Source organism: Crocodylus siamensis, chromosome 7 (genome assembly GCF_052110815.1).
Source record: "Crocodylus siamensis isolate JL-2025a chromosome 7, ASM5211081v1, whole genome shotgun sequence".
Classification (NCBI taxonomy): Eukaryota; Metazoa; Chordata; order Crocodylia; family Crocodylidae; genus Crocodylus; species Crocodylus siamensis.
The window spans coordinates 77686695-77709375 of NC_143401.1; the positions used below are offsets into that span (position 1 = coordinate 77686695).

At 41.9% G+C, this 22681-nt stretch overlaps 1 protein-coding gene across 2 annotated transcripts in view; it reads right to left on the reverse strand.

Moving 5' to 3' along the window:
- The window catches only part of DOCK1 (dedicator of cytokinesis 1), a 553358-nt gene that overhangs the window by 119987 nt on the left and 410690 nt on the right, over positions 1-22681 (reverse strand). For both annotated transcript variants that reach the window (XM_090058391.1, XM_090058392.1), the window contains exons 34-37: positions 8122-8207; positions 7780-7936; positions 4774-4814; positions 2273-2363 (exon numbers count right to left, since the gene is read on the reverse strand). In XM_090058391.1, the coding sequence (XP_089914517.1) occupies positions 2273-2363; positions 4774-4814; positions 7780-7936; positions 8122-8207 (375 nt within the window). The remainder of the gene's footprint in view (positions 1-2272; positions 2364-4773; positions 4815-7779; positions 7937-8121; positions 8208-22681) is intronic.

The following is a 22681-nucleotide window of genomic DNA, read 5'->3' on the forward strand; positions in this document are numbered from 1 at the left end:
TGTATATATCTACAGCAGTACTATTATCTATTGTTAGATTCAGTACATATGTCATACTACTTCAGCAATATTAGCCATTTGTTTTAAAGACATGATTCTGGAAAGAGGATCATTGCTTATATCTTCTAATGGTTCTGAATCAAAGACTAAATTTAAGATACCCCTGGGCTGACTCGTTATTAAATTGCAAGAGAGAAATAACAGAAATTTCCTAATTTTTTTTTTCAAAATCACTTTTTTGTATTTCTACCTTTTCTGATGAGCTTAATTAAAATACGCTGGTAGAAAGATGTGCTTCCCTGGACTTCTATACCATGAACATCATCTCATTTAAGCAGTATTCTCATAGTTGGTCCAAATACTGTCCTCAGGTGGCTGATGCAATGCTCATTGCCATCACTGGGAAGACTGATCAAAAGAGTAAATTTCATGAATCCTCTCACTCTGTGGAAACAAATCCACTATCTGTACTCAAGCCCCAAATTTAATTTTTCTTCCAGCCACCTTTTTCCTGCATTTTTTGACTACTCTGTACTGGGCCTTTAATCCTTTCATTGATGCAAAACCTAATCTTTGTAATACCTGGCACACAATACCACATAATCAGCTAATTATATCTTAAGTAGTTACCTGACCACACATTTACGTAATTAATGGTGTGATAAAACAAGGAAAAAGCCATAAAGTTATTACATAAAATAGCGTAATAACGATGAGCTGGTTCTCATCATGCCATTAACTGAACACGTGGCATGGCCGAATGGGGCTCCCAACCTCCAGAGAACACGGGAGCTTTTGACTCCCATACACTCTTGGTGTTGAGAGTGCCGATCACTTGATTACTGCTCATAGCCTTGGGGGCCCTGTGAAGTCCAGGCTGAGTCGAGGTTGGGAGCTTCAAGCAGCTGTCACTTTCCAGCTGCAGGGGCACATCAGAGCCCTTGATTCCAATATGGTCCTTTGGCTGGGAGCTGAAACAGATTAGGGCTCCCAGCCGTTGGGGCACAGCTGGAGTTAAGGGCTCCATTGTGCCCCCATGACTGGGAGCCCCATCAGTTAATTATGCTCCCAGCCTCAGGGGCTCATTATGTGTCCCCACAGCTGAAAGCCCCATCAGCAGATCTGGGCTCCCAGCCCTAAGGCTGCACCATGGGCTTGATGTGTAGGCTTAAAATTTTTTGGTGCTCAAGGGCATAAATAAGTTTTAGAATACTTAGTAAAAGTATACTTTTCTATCTCCTTTTAAATTTTTGTGCCTAAACATTAAAACTCATTGCTGACAAATTACAGAATTGGAGTAAATAAATTCAGGTTTTGATTTAAAAATGGAACATATCCTGTTGCAATTAAACTTTTCCTAGATAACAATGCAGGAAACAAAGTTTACACATCACAATATTTACAATAGAATGGATGTCATCTGAATTTTGTAGCTCATTGACAAAATATTTAAATAAATGTCACTTTTAGGGGAATATAGTAACATCAATAATATATTTCATATCATTATTATATCATTATCATGGTATTATTATTATATTATCAGAGATAAGTTAAAAAGTAGGTGTCATTATTCTGTTATGTTCAAAGTCTTGTTTTCATTAACGTATTCCATGTAACTAAAATTATTTATTCTATGGGCTTCTCTATAGATTTACTGTAGACACCCCTTGTAGAAAAACAGTACCATTATCTCACTTTAGATTCACTGTATATATCATACTACTTCAGCAACATTAGCCACTTCCCTGAAAGACCTGATTCTGGAAAGGGGACAATTGCTTATGGCCACTAATGGTCCTGAATCAAAAACTAAATTTAAGAGGCTCCTGGGTTGATTTTAGCACAGCATTCTGTAATTTGCAAAAATGTATCCTTGAATTGATGGATTACTAGCTTTCCTATGTCCTCACTCAAGTTGTTATTTTTTATTAATGTTTTACAATGTTTTTCTTTATTTTGTTGTACTCGTTCTATTCATTTTTTAAACCAGATTCAGTAAGTCTTGTTAATTTTCTAAGAGTACAATACCAAAGATACAATTCATTTTTTGCTTCATTATACTGTGTATTAAGTATAAAATATCATCTAATTGTGGAACACATAGTAAATTGCAACATAATTTTCTTTGAGTTACTTCATTTACTATTTTGAAGCATAACTATACATTTAAATATGGATGTAATACAGCTCTTATGGAGAAATGCGTGCCTGTATCTGTAATTGGCTATATTAAGATTTTCTTAATATTAAATGCATTTTAGTACTTTACCTTAAGAAGCTTTGCATGCAGAAGTAATGTGTAGGCAGCTTCAGTGTAGTTATCACACTCTTTGTGCAAGTCACATAACTTGTATAAATACCTACAGTAATAAATGAGAATCAGACCTTAAAATGTCACAAAATAATTTGTGTTGAAGACTAACACAGCTAGACTGTATGTTCAAACAGTAAAACACATCTAGGATTTTTAAGGCTCATATTTCACATTTTCAGACAAATTTTTAGGGCATAACATGCCAAGAAAATCAATAATAAAAATTATGAGATAGTTGTTTTAGAAAGTTAAAACTCCAATAGCTATAAACTCCTACAGTCCAGATTTTGGAGATAACCAGATGAATAAAGATTCTGATAAAAGAGTTACTTTATTAAAGAGGGTACTAACAATATATAGCCTTCAACTCCTTTTTGAAAACCATTTATGTCAGAGGGCAACACCAGAAGGCATGGTAATAAATATACAAATAGTAATGATAAACAATAATGACTTAGTGCAGTGGTGCCCAACCTTTTAAACCCACAAGCTGGATGGATGGTGCGAGGTACCTTCTTTGGCTTGATCCTGCTGTAGGGAGTTGCACAGCCCAATCCTGGTCCATCTGCCTGGGGTGGAGTCAGAAAATGGCTCCTATTCAGATGTGGGGTGAGGAGGGAGCAGCACCAATCCAATGTATGTGCAGGGGGAGCAGCCCAGCCTGATCCACATGCATGGGGAGGGGAGGGAGAGGACTGGGCAGAGCAACCCCTCTTTGAATTCATGAGAGGTGGGGCAGAACAGTCCTGATCCAGACAGGTTGGGTGGGGTGGGGTAGGAACAACCTGGTAATAATTCAGATGCACAGGGGTTTGTGAGATGGAACATTTTGCCTTTAATCTTGATTGGGGGGTAGGAGAGGAAGAGCAGCTGAGCCCTGATCCTACTGCGGGGAAAGCCCTGGACAAGGCCGAATCCAGCCAGGTGGAGTTTCCATTGTTCTCCACTGCCAAGTTTTCCGACCTGTTTTCTGACCTGTGGGTATCCCTGCAGGCTGGATGTTATGGCTCCCCAGGCAGCTACATGAGATGTTTTCTGAGCAAAAGACTAATCAGCTTGCAGGAAATGTCACTCATCTACAAATGTGCCCCTCTTAGGCTGGAGTAAACTAATTTATTCTGTAGCAGGATAGTACTTGTAACTATAGGAACTATCCTGCTGTGCAATTTTTTACTCTGCAACAGCGTATGTGTAGATACTGCCCCAGCTGGCTGGGGCATGAGGGTGCTTCAGTATGGGAGCTGCCTGCTGGCTAGCCCCATACTGAAACAGTCTTATGCCCCAGCCAGCCCCTCCACACACTGAGCTGCTGCCAGCCAGGGCTGCTCTGACCCAGCAAAACGTGCTGCGGTTTCAGGTGCATGCAAAGAGCTGGCGTCCAGCAGCAATGAATTCTGGGGCAATAAGCTCCAGAGTTTACTCATGCGCCTTAACTACATGTATAGATGTACCCACAGTGTGTGTAGCAGTCAAAAAAAAAAAAAAAAAAAGGAAAAGAACAAAAGGTATTCTGACCCCAGTATCGCCTGAAACGTAAGGCCATCCTACCTCCTAAAAATAATATTAATGTACTTTAAAAATTGATCAAAATACAAAAGTTTCACTGTCCGGACTGAATGGATTCAAATTTTTCTGTTTATAGAATAGGATATAATCTTGTTCTCACTGTCTTAAATGGGAGATAGTTTGGCTTCATACAAATGTAGTAACAAGTAGATGCACAAATAATACTCTTGAATGTATTTTCATATTCATAATCCATACTTCTGTTGAAATGCAGGTCCTTTGCTCTCAGGGAAGAAAGGAGGGAAAAAAAAATCAGTGCAGCAACTTGAATTGTTACTGTTTCTCCCAAGATGAGACTAGGTACCTCAGAATGAATGCATGAATGATATGCAAATACACATAACAGAGAAATGAGAGGGTCTTTTTCTTCATTTTAATCACAATACAGATGATGGAGTATTTTTAAAGGATGTAAAAATAGGGAAGTAGCAAGCTTTCTAGAAAAATGCAATCAGGAAACTTTTTTCAATATTCCCATTTTTAAAATGCTGTATATAGGCAAGCCTTTGCTGGGCTCCCAAAAGTTTTAATCTTAAAAATAAACATTTTGTTAACAGTCTTTATATCAGTTGATTTTTCAAATGGCCATACAATAAAATAAAATAATTTCCTTGCCCTGCTTTCTTTTGCCTGATCTTTTGTAAATCACAATACTCCTAAGTGTTTAGAATAATGAACATGAAGGTGCAAAAGTAGGGTCAGCAAAAAGCTTATGAGCTTTATTACTGTTGCTTATTGCTCTCTGTAAACTCAATCTACATAAGCTTCACAACTGGTGTATCCCTCATTCCTGCCATCTTTTTCAGATCAGTAGTGTACTGTATGCTTAATTTTCTCCAATTTCAGTAATATCAGCAAGGCAAAAGCTGTTAAATACCACGTTTACAAACCTTATGTACATTTCTTCTCTTTCAATTTCTTTGTAAAAATTCTGAAATTAAAACAGAATTATTTTATAAGACCTTGATTTCTCTCAGTCACATATATAGAACATGTATTAGATTAAAAATTCATAGCTGCATAACATCAATGTTAAAAACTGCAGAATGAAACTTACCTCTGGTGGTAGAACACATAAGTTATTTAACTATAAAATCTAAATCTGTAATGATGTTTCATGGTGTAGCATATTAGGGATTATGTTTCATAGCAAAGGTTAAGAATCTGCAAGCACAGTACTGTTAGAAATGTGCTTCTGGCATTTGCAAGTCACACATCATTAACTGCTTTCAGCTGAATTTTGGTAATGTACAAAAACAATTTTTAAGTAACTGTTGAACGAGGGATTTTAAAATCTCAACCTTGAGTAATAAATCATCGACTTCTGAATTTTAATATTTTCTTAAACAATAAAAAGTTAGAATAGTTTTATTTTTCTGTTTTTATATAACACACATCATAGTCATTATCCTGCAACATATGCCTGAATGCCTCTAGCCTTGAGATAGACTAAATTAAGTGCTGCAAATATTGTAGGATATGACACATCAGGTTAGATATTAAAGATACTGAGATTTATCCCCCAAAATTTCCAATGTAATGTAAAGTTTATATCTTTAAAAACTAAAAATATCTTTAAGAAAACAGAACAGGTATAAACCTACCCACTGTTACATATTTTTAGCATATATCAAACATAAAAAGAAACATGCGTACAGCTGACAGAAATGCTGTATTTGAAAAGAGCCCAAGGTGTCTGCAGAACTCTACGGCTTTAGTTTGCAGGAGGTAGGTTTTGATTGAAAACTCTTTTACATTTGCATAGCTGTGCAGTCCATATCGTCTCCTTTCAGTTCAACTTCAAATAAATCCCCCAAATCAAATGAAACTCAGCTATTTTTTTGTATTTTGCTTTTTTTTGGTTCAAAAGGATTTGAAGCTGCTGATTTTCTAGGTACAATGACTTGAAACCACTACTCCCTCATGCTGATAGTTACCATGGCTGATCTTTAACTTTTTGATGTAGTGTGGAAAGTGCCAAAATATTAAGTTGGCCTAAGAGAAGCGGCCAGACTTCATTCCTCTCCAAAGCCTATGCCCATTAGAAGCCCAATCAAGCCCCACTGAGGTATTAAGTAGGAATTAAATGATATGCAGACTTTGGGTTTACTCGCTATAGAGGGATGAATTTCAGCCTAGGTGAATTGGAAAGTATGAGAAGATTATGTTAACTCTAGAGGGAGAATAATAATTTGAAATGGAAGTAAGATTTTAAAACATATTTAATAACAATGAGCACTCAGCTGGTTGCAGGCATCTCCTGATAACTTCAATGGGAGTTTTGTGTATCCGATGGCAATTTGGCTCAAAGACAATAAATCCCACTCAAAATTTACAGTATGTAAATATCTGAAACTTTCAGATCACATCCACTATATGTAAAACTCAGCATCAAGAGACTCTATCACAAAAATCTCCCTGAACACAAGAAGAAAGACAAGATGTGTTTGGAGAGAAAACTAAATGCAGTTAGCTTCTCATGTAATGGACACAACAAAATTTACCAGGAAGTATTCTTAGAGTTGACAACAAAGGAAAAAATAAAACACCTAGGGTATGGCAGAGGAAATGCTTCCTACTAAACTTTCCCAGTTTTATAAATGACTACAACTTGTTTTAGATCTTCTTCAATGCAATGTCAAATGCCTCTTGTTTTTGCCTTTCCTTTCTTGTCAGTTACGAACCGGCACTATCTTGTCACTATTTCTATTCAGAAGGACACGCTGCCTCTTCTGCAAGCAATCTAAGCACTATTCCCTGGATCAGTGGTCAGCGACAAATTTCAAGAGCTCTTGCTCTTCCCCACATTACAAACTGCTCAGCCACTGCTGTACGAGGATAACAAAAGCAAACTATAATGCAGATTCCCATTTATAAATTGATGGCTCAATATTCTCTGCCACTCTACCAAGGCAATTCACTTGTAATACATGATAGTGTAGTTCAAAGTTTGTCCTGCATGAGAGGAGAGGGGCTGCATTACTTATTTATGGTGAGGTCACACATGAATTACTCAGATCTTCCCAAACCAGTCCCAACAAAACCTTTCAACCATGCCACCATATGCTACTGTGTATTCTGTATATGACACATTTTACTAGAGAAAAACTGTTTTAGCAATGTTATGGAAATATTAGCAAGACTTTCTTAGCTACCCATCAGTCCAAATGTCTAATTCTGTAAAGAAAATTGAACTGTAACGAAAACAGGTTATGTGAAACCTTGAAGAAAGTATCATCACATAGCCTTCCCACATAAAATGGTATAATTGTAAGATCTGATTATTACGATTTTCAGGGCTATTGAAATGTGCCCTATTAAGCCAGACATTTCTTCTTTCTAACTGCTTAAACTTCCTTTTCTAGCCCTAATGGGTTAGAATTTACTGAGTCCTTAAACTGTCATTGATCCAAACCCAAATATTTCCTATTCCAAATCTACTGCAACTTAGAAGAAAATTCAACATTTGGGTAGGAAGTAGCAAGCTTTTTTTTAAAACTAAATGATGGTTGCTCAAGGGTTCTGAAAACTGGAAAGAGTCCCAGAAGGACTAGATTAGTGAGCAGAATGTAAATACAATGGTGAAAAGTGTATGATCAATTCAATTTATTATAGGCTAACATCATAACATTTGATTTTTCATAGGCATACAAGTTGATAATGTTCAAGTAAGGGCTGGAGTCTGAAAAATTAGGCATTAAAATCTTCTCTTAAAATATTAAATATATGATAAAGAGTATTTTTTTAAGGATCCCACTTCTTTCTATAGCACAAATCACCCTTATTTTCTTCTCAGCAGAAGAGCTTAAGATCTTTTGTTCCAAAGAAGAGCTCAGTGTTAAATTAAAAATTCAGTATCTGTTCTAAATTTAGATTATTCACTTCTTATAACTTACCAGTACATTGACAGTGCAGCTCATGCGATTTTCTTTGTTTTCATCATGCATTATGGTTCTGTAATCCAGCAGTCTCTCCATCAAGCGAACAACAAGTTTCACAAAAGTTTCTCCATTTTTGGCAAGATATTTGTGTTTTCTGCAGTGCTCCAAGAGACTGAAATAATTACACACACCTTGTTAATCACACTCAGACAGAGGAACTTGACTGAGGTGCAATTTTAAATATTTTGCATCATTAACAGATTTTAATTATTTCTGGGCTACAAAGTTCATTGTAGTCTAATTGCTCTCTCTTTTGACTATATTCTGATATAAATCCCACTGCTAATCAACACTTACATTTTGTCAAATAACACTTTGTACTGCTCATCTCCTCTGCCTCCTTCCACTTCATGATCCAGCTTTGTGATGATCTCATTTTCAAACTATAATTAAACAGAGCAAGCGTAAATAATCAGCATGCCAAATATTTCATTTTATTACTGTAGCATCAATGGTTCAGAGATTGGTTGGATCTCTCCAAGAGATGTTTAACCACTGTGTTTAAGCTTGATTAACTTTAAGAGTTTCCAGTTTCTGATATTAAAGTGTCCATTATGATCTGCTGCCCTATAAGGATCTTTCACTGAGGAAAGTATTGGTCACGTTGTTAAATGAAGCTTAAATATTTGCATTAGGAAAATCTAAATAAAGTGGCTGATGACAAGGATGAGAGGAAAAAAGAGAGTATGTAGAACAGACTCACAATGTCCCCTGCAATAATTATAACAGCAACAAATATACGCATTTTGAAAGCCTATTACTGATGATATATAACACCTAAGGCTGCTCAGCCAATTGGATCACTCAACTGGATGAACATCCTACATCTCTTTTTAGACTGAAGATATTGGCTCATAGTGCAGCACACACAACAGACAGCTTCAAAGTCATTGTTAAAGGAAGAAATTTCTTTAAAATGGGCAAAGACTATTTTATTTAGGAAGTAATCAGATGTATTAGATGAACTAAAATGTATTAAGATACTGAACTGGATAACTTAAGGGACTTTCTAGGAGGTACAGTGCCTTTTCCCTCTACTTGCCACCTGAATCAAATCCATATTTGAGGTCATCACTGAACCCCCGGCAAAGCTCTTTCAGAATTCATGGCACACAGGGGCATTCCCCGAGGACTGGAAGGGGGCCAAAATTTTGCCCATCTTCAAGAACGGGAAGAGGGAGGACCTAGGCAACTATAGGTCAGTCAGCCAAACCTCTATCCCAGGGAAAATCCTAGAAAAGCTCATCAAAGAATCTATATGCGATATGCTTGCAGAAGGTAAGATACTGAAAGACAGCCAGCATGGCTTTGTCGCAGGTAGGTGTTGTCTCATCTCCTTCTGTGACCATGTTTCTCACCACCTGAACATGGGAGACAAGGTAGACATTACATACCTAGACTTCCAAAAGACTTTTGATCTAGTATCCCACGATAACCTCGTGGGAAAACTGGAAGATTGTGCGCTCAGCTTGCTTGACCGTTCAGTGGGTGGGAAACTGGCTACAGGGTAAGACCCAGAGAGTTCTCATGAATGGATCTGTATCGTCCTGGCGTGAAGTGGCCAGTGGTGCCCCTCAGGATTCCATGCTTGGACATCTTTTCAACATGTTTATCAGCTATTTGGACGAGGGAATGAAAAGCTCACTGACCTAGTTTGTGGTTGACAGCAAGTTATGGGGCAGTATGGCCATGCAAGAAGATAGGTTGTAGATGCAGGTGGACCTGGACAGCTTAGAAGTTCAACACTTCCAACTGTAAGGTGCTCCAACTAGGGGCAAATAACCCTCAACATACATACAGGCTCAGAGATGACAGACTGACTTGCACTATGGCTGAAAGGGACCTAGGGGTAATGACTGACCATTGCATGAACATGAGCCATCAGAGTGACGTGGTGGCCAGCAGGGCAAACAACATGCTGGCACGCATCAACCGATGCATCTCATGTAAAACTAAGGTAGTGAGACTCCCACTGTACTCAGCACTGGTGAGACCGCAGTTGGAGTACTGCGTCCAGTTCTGGGTGCTACACTGCAATACATGGAAAAATTTGAGCAGGTCCAGAAAAGAGCCACCTGTATGATCAGGGACTTGCAAGGCAAGCCACATGAGGAAAGGCTGAAGGAGTAGGGCCTCTTTAGCCTAAAGAAGAGAAAGTTAAGAGGGGACTTGATGGTGGCTTATCGCTATATCAGGAGTCCATCAGGAGCTCGGTGAACAACTGTTCACTAGGGCACCCCTGGGGAAGACCAGGACCAATGGATCTGGATCTTACTGGATCTGGTATCCTTACTGGATCTGGTATTGGCAACGGGGGATGACCTTACTGGATCTGGTATTGGCAACGGGGGATGACATAGTAGGGGACCTACAGATCGGTAGCCATCTGGGGGACAGTGATCACCTAAAAGTACAATTCAACATAAGGCGTCGAGTGGGTAAGGTAACCAGTAGGGTGAACGTGCTGGACTTTAGGAAAGCTGATTTCAGTAAACTCAGGCGATTAGTGAAGGATGCACTGCAGAGTAGTAGTTTTGAAACGATGGGAGCCCAAGAAGGGTGGCTGTGCCTTAAGGAAGCTATCCTTCTCGCACAAAGCGAGACGATCCCCGTGCGAGGTAAAAGAGGGAAAGGGGCCAGGAGGCTTCCCTGGCTGACCAGAGAAATCCTGGGGAGACTAAGGGCCAAAAGGGGAGCACATAAAAAGTGGAAACAGGGAGAGATCACCAAAGAGGAATATACCTCTTCTGCTCGTGCTTGTAGGGAGGCAGTTAGACAGGCCAAAGCTACCATGGAGCTGAGGATGGCAACCCAAGTAAAAGACGATAAGAAATTGTTTTTTAGATATATAAGGAGTAAAAGGAAGGCCCAGGGAGGAATAGGACCCCTGCTAAATGGGCAGAAACAATTGGTGACGGACAGAGGGGACAAGGCTGAACTCCTCAACGAGTTCTTCGCCTCAGTGTTCCTAAGTGAGAGGCATGACAAGTCTCTCACTGGGAGTGTAGGGAGGCAGCAGCAAGGCACCAGACTTCCATGCGTGGACCCTGAGGTGGTGCAGGGTCACTTGGAGGAACTGGATGCCTTTAAGTCGGCAGGCCCGGATGAGCTCCATCCGAGGGTACTGAAGGCACTGGCCGACATCATTGCAGAGCCACTGGCGGGAATATTTCAACGCTCGTGGCGCACGGGTCAAGTCCCGGAGGACTGGAAAAGGGCCAATGTGGTTCCCATTTTCAAGAAGGGGAGGAAGGAGGACCCGGGTAACTATAGGCCAGTCAGTCTCACCTCCATCCTTGGCAAAATCTTTGAGAAAATCATCAAGGCTCACATTTGTGAGAGCCTGGCAGGACAAATTATGCTGAGGGGAAACCAGCACGGGTTCGTGGCAGGTAGATCGTGCCTGACCAATCTAGTCTCTTTTTATGACCAGGTCACAAAACGCCTCGACGCAGGAGGAGGGGTGGATGTCGTATACTTGGACTTCAGGAACGCCTTTGACACGGTATCCCACCCCATACTGGTGAACAAGTTAAGGGGCTGTGACTTGGATGACTGCACAGTCCGGTGGGTGGAGAATTGGCTGGAGGGTCGCACCCAGAGAGTTGTGGTGGATGGGTCGGTTTCGACCTGGAAGAGTGTGGGCAGTGGGGTCCCGCAGGGCTCGGTGCTTGGACCGATACTCTTTAATGTCTTCATCAGCGACTTGGACGAGGGGGTGAAATGTACTCTGTCCAAGTTTGCAGATGACACTAAGCTATGGGGCGAAGTGGACACGCCGGAGGGCAGGGAACAGCTGCAAGCAGACCTGGACAGGTTAGACAAGTGGGCAGAAAACAACAGAATGCAGTTCAACAAGGAGAAATGCAAAGTGCTGCATCTAGGGAGGAAAAATGTCCAGCACACCTACAGCCTAGGAAATGACCTGCTGGGTGGCACGGAAGTGGAAAGGGATCTTGGAGTCCTAGTAGACTCCAAGATGAACATGAGTCGGCAGTGTGATGAAACCATCAGAAAAGCCAATGGCACTTTATCGTGCATCAGCAGATGCATGACAAATAAGTCCAAGGAGGTGATACTTCCCCTCTATCGGGCGCTGGTCAGACCGCAGCTGGAGTACTGCGTGCAATTCTGGGCGCCGCACTTCAAGAAAGATGCGGATAACCTGGAGAGGGTCCAGAGAAGGGCCACTCGTATGGTTAAGGGCCTGCAGGCCAAGCCCTATGAGGAGAGATTAGAGAAACTGGACCTTTTCAGCCTCCGCAAGAGAAGGTTGAGAGGCGACCTGGTGGCTGCCTATAAGTTCGTCAGGGGGGCACAGAAGGGAATTGGTGAGTATTTATTCACCAAGGCGCCCCCGGGGGTTACAAGAAATAATGGCCACAAGCTGGAGGAGAGCAGATTTAGATTAGATATTAGGAGGAACTTCTTCACAGTTCGAGTGGCCAAGCTCTGGAACGGGCTCCCAAGGGAGGTGGTGCTCTCCCCTACCCTGGGGGTATTCAAGAGAAGGTTGGATGTGTATCTAGCTGGGGTAATGTAGGCCCAGCACTCTTTCCTGCTTATGCAGGGGGTCGGACTCGATGATCTATTGAGGTCCCTTCCGACCCTAGCATCTATGAATCTATGAATCTATGAAAATCCTGGAAGGCCGCTTCAGGCGTAATACCAGGAAAAAACTCCTTCACAGTCAGGGTGTCCAGATTGTGGACTAAACTCCCTCCAGAGTTGGTGCAGTCCCCCACCCTGGAGGTTTTCAAGAGGAGACTGCACAGTCATCTCGCTGGGGTCACTTGTACCCAACTGTTTTCCTGCCTAGAGCGGGGGGGAATGATGGGGGTGTTGGACCTGATGATCTGTGAGGTCCCTTCCAGCCCCTAACAATCTATGAATCTAGATCAGTAGTGACGAAGTTATTACTATAAGATTGCTGACTGGCAGCCTACAATAAAGAGAACAAGTTAATTTAGACTTAGAATAACTTGAGGATATGTATTCATACCACAACCATGTACAGTTAAAGATAGAAAATTTATATTTAGAAATATCAGCATATGGACCAAGATTAAATGGGTCAAGGACACAGCCCTATCTCAGCAATATGTGCTCTCAACCAGGGCAGAGAAGGTGCATATTGATAGAGCAGTATCTTGTGATTTTCACTGCTGCTTGCCCACATTATAACTATTCCATGGATAAACAAAAGGTTTTTGGTATCTGGGGTTCTTCTTTCAGTGTCTTTCAGAAGATGCTGGAGGGAAAAGATTTCAAAAGATTAAGATAGATTTTTGTTGATGCTTTTGCATCTCTAATATTAGAATGTACAAAAACCCCCCGTCTTCAGCTTGATGTATTTTTAGTATCACTTAAACTATCTATACACTGAGGGCATCTATGTGTGCTCTAGGAGGCTGTGAAGGGGCACTGCAATTAGAGTGGCTCTTAGGAACCACTCTAAGCGCCTGCAATATCTCATGAATTCAGGCTAGGGACAGACATTCAAAAAGCCTGAATCGATTCAATCTCTGAAGGTTAGTTGAGTGAACCCATCTGCAAGTAGACAGATGTCCAGCACATGCTTGCAGTGGCTCAAGCCAGAAGCCTGGGGGTGCTAAAGCAGCCCTCCCTTCCACAGGGAAGTTGAGCTGTGGAGTGGGTCTGCCCCAGTGGCTTCCTGACAGCTGGGATTCCCAGCACACAGGGCTGCCCAGCCCCAGAGGGGAACTCTTCCCCCTCCTCCCTCTCCCCCACTGCTGTGTGGCCAGGAGGGGGGTCCTACTCAGTGCTGGGAGGAGGGTCCTTCTCCCTCCCCCTCCCCTGCCACCACCATGGGGTGGGGAGCAGGGCTTTATGAGGCTGCCTGGCCCCAGAGGGGGACTCTTCCCTCTGCCTCCCCCCCCATCAGTGCAGAGTTGTGCAGTGGGATGCTTTATGGGATGCTGCCCGGCCCCAGGGGGGGACTCTTATCCCCACTTCTCCCTCTCAGGACAGGAGGAGGCTCTGTTCCATGCTGAGGAAAACTCTTCCCCCTCCTCTTCTTCCCCCCAGAGGGGCAGCGGGACCGCAGAAGTCAGCTGGGTAGGGTGTGGGTGTGGGGTGTAGGGACTCCCACACATTCCCCCCATGGTGTGCAGCCCCCACTGCCTGCCAGCAGCAGCAGGCGGGGATGTCGGGGCGCTCATGCCTGACTCAGGCCCAGCTCCAGCCAGTGCTGGATAGAGGGTGGAGTGGAGCCTATCTTAACCCCGAAGCTTTGGTCCCCACACCTGTACCTCCAGCCCTTGCAGCGGTGGACGCCCCACACTGGAGCCTGCCGTTTCCCCCGCTCCCAGCTGCACAGTCCCCGCACTCTGCTGGGAGGGAGAGTGGAGGGAGCCCCACCCCTGCTTCCCTGCAGAGTACGGCATGGGACTTCCCCTCTGTGAGTGCGGAGCTGCAGGTGCAGCATCCCTGTCCAGCGCCTCAGAGCCCCCCTGCCTACCCTGGGAGGAGGAGTGGGGGAGAGTCCCCCCAGCATGGAACAGAACCCTCTGCCCAACCCTGTGGGACACCCAACCTACATGGCCCCGTTAAAGTGAAGGGGTAGGGAAAAGGATTATTCCTCCCTCTGTCCCTTCAGGGGCCATCGCTGCAGTCCCCTCCCCTCTGCTCCCTGGCAGACCCCAGTTGCAGTGCAATGAGAGCAGCAGAAGGGCAGGATGATTCCCCTCCCCGCCCCCTGTGCCTTAGCAGGGCCATGCCTACCGGTGTCTACTCTAGGGCCAGTCCTTGCTCTGGCTGGAGAGCAGAGAGGAGGGGCCAGCCCTGCTGCGGAGCAGAGAGCCCCACCCAGCCCACAGAGCATGCTGGGGGTGTCTGGTTTATTTTAAACCAGCAAGAGGTCTGAGACAGACACTGCATAAACCTGTTTGAGTCAAATCAGTTAATTCAGATACTGCATTCAACCAGGTTTATCTCAACCCGGTTTTGGCCATTTTAAAACTGGTTTACGTGCATGGAATGCCTGTTCTGTTACAGGTTTAAGTCAGTTTCTGATCACTTAAACCAGTTTGTGTGTAAGAGTTGTCCCTAGCCAGTGTCCTGTGCTTCAGAATGACAGTGGGGGTGCTTTAATTTAAGCTCTTTCAATAATCTTTATAGTGCCCCTACTGCCATTCTAAAAAATGGGGATGCTGAATACATGAGACACTGAGGCTGCTAATTAGCATGCTCCAGCAGACTTGATTAACTATAGCGCATTGGAACAGTGCTGGAAGTGCAGTGTGTTGGAGCAGGCATTCTGCATGTCTACAGGCACCTTGAGAGCTTAATTCTCAGGTACGTAAAAGCCACTTGTATTATTCCACCAATATAAAGGGGCTGTTGAACCCACTTTAAATCATCTTTATACAGTCAGAGCTGTGTAAAGGAACCTTACTATAACTGAGAATTCATGCTCAATGCTGCTACTGACTACAAAGGGACATATGCTACAAATAGGTAAGAAAATGTGGACAGACACTACACTTGATCTGAGCCTTCAAGAGGCCAAGGCAACAGTGGGCATGACTTCAAGCAATAGAGGCCATTTGCAAAAAAATTAGATGCTGAGTTCTGTGTTCCCAGTCCAATGTTCTACTCCGAAAATAACCAATCACCCATCAAAGATAATACCTTCCTGCTCCTACATACACCAATCCTGACAATGTCATGCATGAGAGCAAAGGTCAACTGAAGTAGTTCTAAAATACAAAACTCTGTCTGGCTGACATATCTATACCACCAAACTCTCTGGTTTAGATTCAGATATGCCAGTGCTTTCACTGACCCTGTGTCATTTTAAGAACTGGTGTCACTATTCCAGAATAAAAAATTCACCCTGCTAGCAGACACTGTTTCTCTGAGGGAGTTTTGATGATACAGTGTCAGTCCAATAAAAGATACCACTCACAAAATCCCTCTTTTTTATAATTACTGGACAATTGCTCCAACACTAGCATAGCTTTGTTTAAAATTTCTGCACTGGCTGAGTTTACATAAAGTAGACCTTAGCTCTATAGAAATTACTTTGTCATTAAGTAAGTGCAATATTGGTATGATAAGCATAAGAACAATATGGACTGGGCCAAAGGATGCCAAAACAGCAAGGCATTTTTGTAATGGTGTACTAACATTTTTAGAGTCAAATAGAAAGACCCATGGTTACAAGAAGCACCGTGTTGTGAGAACTGGTGAGCCATTAACAATGTTTATAGCCTTTGACATTGCTGAATCAGAGAAATTTGGAATCACACCAGTCTCAGAGCAGCAAAATTCCCGTAAAAGTCCAGGCCAATTAGCTACTTGGAATGTGTAAGAGCAGCCATCATGTCCAGAGACACCTTTTTTTTTTATTAGGTATCTGCTTTTGCACCAAGATTCTTCTTCACTGCATGTTTCCCCTAATCTCATTCTCCAAAATGGCTGGACCAGTTTTGATGCAACAGTTTTTTTTAAAATAAGTCAGAGGCAGACACCCAGCATTGCAAACTTGAGTTCAAATACTTTTCAGTTGCTAGTGGGGAAAGTGATAAGGTGGGCTTAAAACAAGTAGCACCGGACAACCTTAATTTATAGGCTAGGGACAGACATTACACATAAACCGATTTAAGTAATCAGAAACTGGTTTAAACCTATAACAGAACAGATATTCAGTGCATATAAACCAGTTTGAAAATGACTGAAAATGGTTTGAGATGGTTGAATGTAGTATCAGATTTAACTGATTTGGGTCAAACAGTTTATGCAGTGTCTGTCCCAGACCCCTTCCTGGTTTAACTTAAACCAGAGTCCATCATCATCCCAGATGCTTTGCAGCCCTGGGCAAGGCTCTCTGCTCTAGAGACCAGACTGGCCCCGCCCCTCTGCTCCCTAGCTAGAGCTCTGGCGAGATGGCAGGGACAGCAGGGTTTGCCTGGATTCCCCCTGCCCCCCCCCCCCCCCGCCCAGCTAAAGCAGGGATTTCCCCCCTCCCCTTTCCCACAGCACAGACCATAACCAGCATGTGGTATGCTAGCTAATGCTGAGAGGTTTCTGTGTAAGGCAGACAAGTCAGTGTCCGCTTAGGGCTTTTTGGAGCTAATCAACTGGTCAGCTGTTCCCTCCTTGGAAAGAGTTGCTTAAGAAGAGCTTGAACTAATGAGAGAGGCTTTTGTTTTCTTGATGGGGTGCTAAAATCTCTGTTATCAATTCCCTGTTCCTGATCAGAGGCAGGAAGGGGGAAACTACTCCCTAATCAGAGTGTCCTGCCAGGGCCTGGCCATGCCTTCCCCCCTCCCCCAGCTGAGTATGGTGGGAAGAAAGGGAGGAGTACTCTAGTGCCCCCTGGCTTCTAACCTGAGCCACTGCAGGCATGTACCTGCATTTCTTCAGTCCAGAGGGAATGTCTGTATGGTTCTAAACTGGTTCAACCTAGCCAGGTTAGACTAACCTACAAAAATTGAATCAATTCAGGCTCAGGCTTTTTAAATGTCTGTTCCTAGCCATAGACAGGGCCACCAGCTCTACAATACAATATTTATAATAATAAAAATAATCAGAGTGCCCAAGTAAGATGCAATGCAAACTTTTAAACACTTAAATTGCAATCGCTCTTTGGTTAGATAGTAAAGAAATTAATATCACATAAAAACAAATTAAAATGCAAGTCCTGGACAATTTTGAATTTGTTTTTGTGCCCCAAATGAAACAAGAATGCTACTCTTAACAATTTATTTTAGAAATGAAAATGAGAAATGGAAGATAATGTAATCCACCCCCTTCAGAACCAAATACAAGCCATTCTCGACAACCCCATAGTACAAGGAAGGACATGTCAAGTAAAATTTAAGATAATACAATCATGAAATACACAAAAAAGTCACAAAATTCATGCTCTCTAATGCAGCAAAAAAAAAAAATCTCTCTCATTCCGTCTGAAGAATTGATACTTGCTGCCCGCATTAGCTCTCTGGGTGATTTACTTGTTTGATTGAGATTACTCATATGAAGTGGTGTGATTACATTTGTCACACAGGATCTCAGATATATATCAATTATGTTTAAATGCAAATTTCTTTAAGTTCACTGGCTGAGCATCCAGCTGCAAAGGCACAGCTCTCCAAAGGCTAATTACATTGGTCAACTGGGCTGAACAATGATAGGAGTGGTGAAAGAGACTGATTAGGAGGGCTTATTGTGATTATAGTGCTTGGAAGAAAATAACCCATATTTAGACAAAACAATATGTATGGGATAGGAATATTCAGTATTAGTAGGGAACTATCGAATTCAAGGGGGCTGCTCCCTGATTTTGTTGGCAGAATGCAGGGCCCAGCAGCCGTTTCACAGGCAGAGTGCAATGCTCCCCCCCCCACCGATTGGCTGAGGGGCCCCGGTGGTCCTACCCTCACTGTTGATTGGCTGCAAGGGCTGTCCATCATCTAGGCCTACCCCTACTGCCAACTGGTGAGAGGGGAGGGGCCACATGACAAACAGCCTCCACAGCCATCTTGCTAGCAGCCCTCTGAATGGGCAGCTCCCTCTCCCCTCTTCCCTGCCCTGGCAGGATGTCATAGCACCCTGAAGAGTTCTGGCTCCCTTTGAGAGGCCAGTATTTATTTTCTGTAACTTTGTTTTTTTCCTCCCCCATGGATTTTGCAAGTATTGCCTGGGTATCATGGGCAATGCCAGATTTTGGTAGGTCCTTAAATATTAGTTTCGGAACATCAAAAGGGGAGCCTCATCTAGATGGATGGCTCTGGGGCAGCATCTGGTGTTAGCAGAATATGTCTCACTGAAGACTTTTACCTTATTTCACAGATAAAATTGCTTAGATTTAGGCAGAGCAATCTGCCTTTGGAATGGCAGCATTCTTAATGGAAGACCTGGCAAACACCAGCCATTCAGACAACAGCAGTCACTGAGATGTCTCTCTGAAACTTGGATAGCATGGGACAGGTCCAAAGAATTCTCCAGTGTGTGTGCCAGCAGAATGGCAGGGGGATCTTTCTTGGAAATCATTACTACCTCTTCCTTACAGGTGACAATAATGAAAATTTCTCTTTAAAATGACAACTAGAATTCTGGGTAAAGGGTATATCACTTGGTGTGGACACTTTATCCAATAATCTATCTGCTACAATCTCCCATTTTTGGGAAGGAACTCTGAGATATCCATAGCAAGGCAATGCCCACAGTATCTGGGCTTCCTCAGATCTGTAACTCAATAAATTGTTTTTTGGTTTTACTACAATATGGACAGGCTAGCTTTGGTAAATAATTGTGTTGTGCCTGCTGAAGAATTAGGACCCCTAAGTATATCTTTTAGATCTACGTATCATTAACTATAAGATACTGAATGAATTTGGCATATGAGAATCACAGTCAATATAGCAGCAAGAAGTTGTTCTAATATAAAAATGAACAAGGATTCACATTAACTTTGTATTAAATTTAGCATGAATTTTGCTGAGAAAACTGCTGGTTCAAACCCCTCTATTTTACCTCACAACATCCTTCTCTACAGCTGGATTCAACTCTCAGTGACTTAGGTAGTCAGTGTCCTTTCCCTGACCTTTGTGGAGGTTAATCCGTTATCTCCCACATATGCCAGGAAATAAGAGAGAGGTTAAAAAAAAACAAACCCAAAGGTTTATTGAAGGCCTTTTGGGAAGACGGCTGAGTTTGTGGCATGCTGGGCTTATGCAAGGAGAACAAAGCATAATTCATGTTGTTTTGGAACCAAGATCTTATGCAAGGCACAAACTGCCTATGCCTCTGTTTGCCCATATATAAAATGGGTGCATTAATACTTACGTAACATTTAATTACATTGATGTACATTAATATAACATTTAATTACATTAATACTTACATAACACTCAAGGGCACTGTGAAGTGTCAAGAGTTCATTATGGTTCATACAAAAAGTTGAGATCCTCAAATGAAAGGTGATACATGCTGTTTAGTATTAATTTTGAAACTCCCTGAAACATAAACTCCTTTCCCTCCCACACAAATATCTGTAAATAAAATTGCAGATCCAACTGCCTCATTGACACTGCAATTTATTGGCAACCTTTAGAATTGAATAAAATAGGTCTCTCTTCCTTTCTTTTAGTCCCTAACGAGTTACCTTTCCTCAAAACACAACACCAGCTAGAGGTGTTTTATTTGCATCAGTAGTTTTGTGTTAGTAATCATATATATTATGCATTCATGTATTATACATTCTTATATGATTTTGCTGTCTATCCATTGGGCAATAACCACATTATGTCAAAAGTGCTTCCAATTTCTATGCAATGGGACAGATGTATTGTGGTGTCCCTTAGGGTTTTTTCTCAGACCATTACTTTTCAGTATTATATACACATCCTAACCTTAATGTTTTAACGGTGTATGCTGGAACTTTCATGCTGATACCAGTGACACTCAGCTCCTGGATATTTTGCTGGTGTCCCTTAATTCCACTGTTCTGCCTTTAACAAAGTGTTTGTGTGTTCTTTTTTAAAAATGAAGCATAGGAAAAATGTCTAGGAACCTTATACAGATAAGGTTCCTACCTTTTATAATATTTCACAAGAATTAATAGAATTATTTGGGGAAAAAACCTGATTAATTTTGATAAATTTCTTTTCATATTTTTGTTAATTTTTTTATCTCTTGGAGAATATGCAAATGCCTCTTAGGTCTGTTGAATGTTAAAATTGTCTTTTAAACTAAAGTTAAAATCATCTTATATTTCAATTTTATTAAAGATCATTTGAAGTAGTAGGGTTAAATATAGGTCTAATCAAAATACATTTGAATGTTGTTGAATGCTGAGCTCCTGACCCAGTCCATTGCAATTGCTAATCATCTGTATTTTTGGAAAAAATAAGAATCCTATTGGCCCTTTCATTGAGAACCTAACTCAACAATTACAAAAAAAGCTCCATTAAGGAATAAAGAAAGCAAAAAATTGGATTCGATGCTGGTTATTTTAGTTAAAGCCAAGAGGGAAAGCAGCATATGCAACTAATACTATGTGACATACAGAAAACTAGAAGTCTCGGTTCCAAAATTTTGGAACCGAGACTTCTAGTTTTTTGTATGTCTTTTTGTCTCAGACCAACACAGCTACCAAGTACACCCCTAATACTATGGGAGGTTGTTCTATAGTATTTCTTCCTGGTCTATGCTTTAGAGTCTACCTGGCCAACCGAACTAGCTCTTGGAGACATTAAATCAATGGCCTCCCTCAGGGATCAGTATTAATGCCTCTCCATTTCAACCTGTGCATTAATGACCTGCCTGTGACCAGCTCACAAAAAGGTGTTTACAATGATGACAACGGCTTTGCCACCCAAGCCCATGACTTTTCAAATGTGGAGCTCACACCTGATGGAGACTTGAGACTGATGTCAGAGTACTGCCTAAAATGGCACCTCAAACCATATACCTCAAAGATTGTTTCAAGTGATTTCCATCTGCATAAAGCCAGCATTAATCATGAACTCACTATCAACTTAAACGGTCAGCCTCTCAAATTCAAAACCTACTCATTTTATCTTGGGGTTGCTCTTGACTGGATTTTAACTTATAAATCACATCTCCAGAAAACTACTTTAAAAATCAAAATGAAGAATAACCTAATTACCAAACTTGCAGGCTCCACTTGGGATGCCAATGCCTCCCTACTACATTCATCTGCTCTCGCACTGTTATTCAGTTGCAGAATACTGTGCCCCTGTATAGGCTCGGTCATCGCACAGCAAACTAGCGGATACCCAACTGCATGCTACAATGTATCTTGTATCAGGCACACTGCACCCTGCTCCACTCCCATGCTTACCAGTCCTCAGTAACATTGCACCCCCTCATCTCCGCCACACAAATGGTGAAGTAAACTTACTAGCCAGCTCTGTGATACTCCTATGCTGCTAGTGCATTGGGACATTTCATAGATTTCATAGACATTAGGGCTGGAAGGGACCTCGGGAGATCATCGAGTCCAGCCCCCTGCCCAAAGGGCATATCCCACCCACCAATAGCTCAGCTCCACTCAAGACATCCAATATGGTCTACCCTTTCAAAATCCTTTAACTTTTCCTTACTTACTCAATAGCACGAAGAATAGTCAGCACAAGCACCAATCAATTATCACATCATCTCTGACCCTACAGTCAATAAACTTTAATTGGCCATGCCATTATTGGGCACTTGTCAACCATTTTTGAACTGGACAGGGTCACTGTACCTCAAACGTATACCAACGGGACCTTAGCAATGACAACAAATGCCCTTGTGGACAAGTTCAAAACATGTCCCATATTGTTGACTCATGTTCATCTACTAGGCTAGCTTGTGGCCTTCAAGCTCTTCACACTGGTGATGTCATTGCCTTAAGATGGCTGAAACAATATGCTGAAATCACAGCTGTTACATAAAATGGTATTTTTGGTCATGGGAAAACAGTTAAGAGCCTGCTTGCCTGTAATTTCCAGCTAAATTTGCAAATTTTTTTGTAAAGATTGTCCTTGATGCCTTACTCCAGTGGCTCATGGCTCAAGAATTGGGCTCAGTGCCTGAATAAATATCTACACTGGGATTTTTATCTGATTTAGACCCAAATTCAATCTCTGTGGCATGTCTAGGGAAATTATTACAAGAGTTTATTTTAAGGTTCTGACTGAAGTTAGTTGAAAACTTATAAGTAAATAAAATTGTGCTATCAAATGATTAGAGTATAGTTCCAATGTTTTCTTATGACTTTGAAAACTTTACATCAATTTCCTGATGAAACTGATATTTGATTATCAAATCACTCTTACCTCATAATATTATCAAACTGTCTGACCCAATTAAATAAAATAGT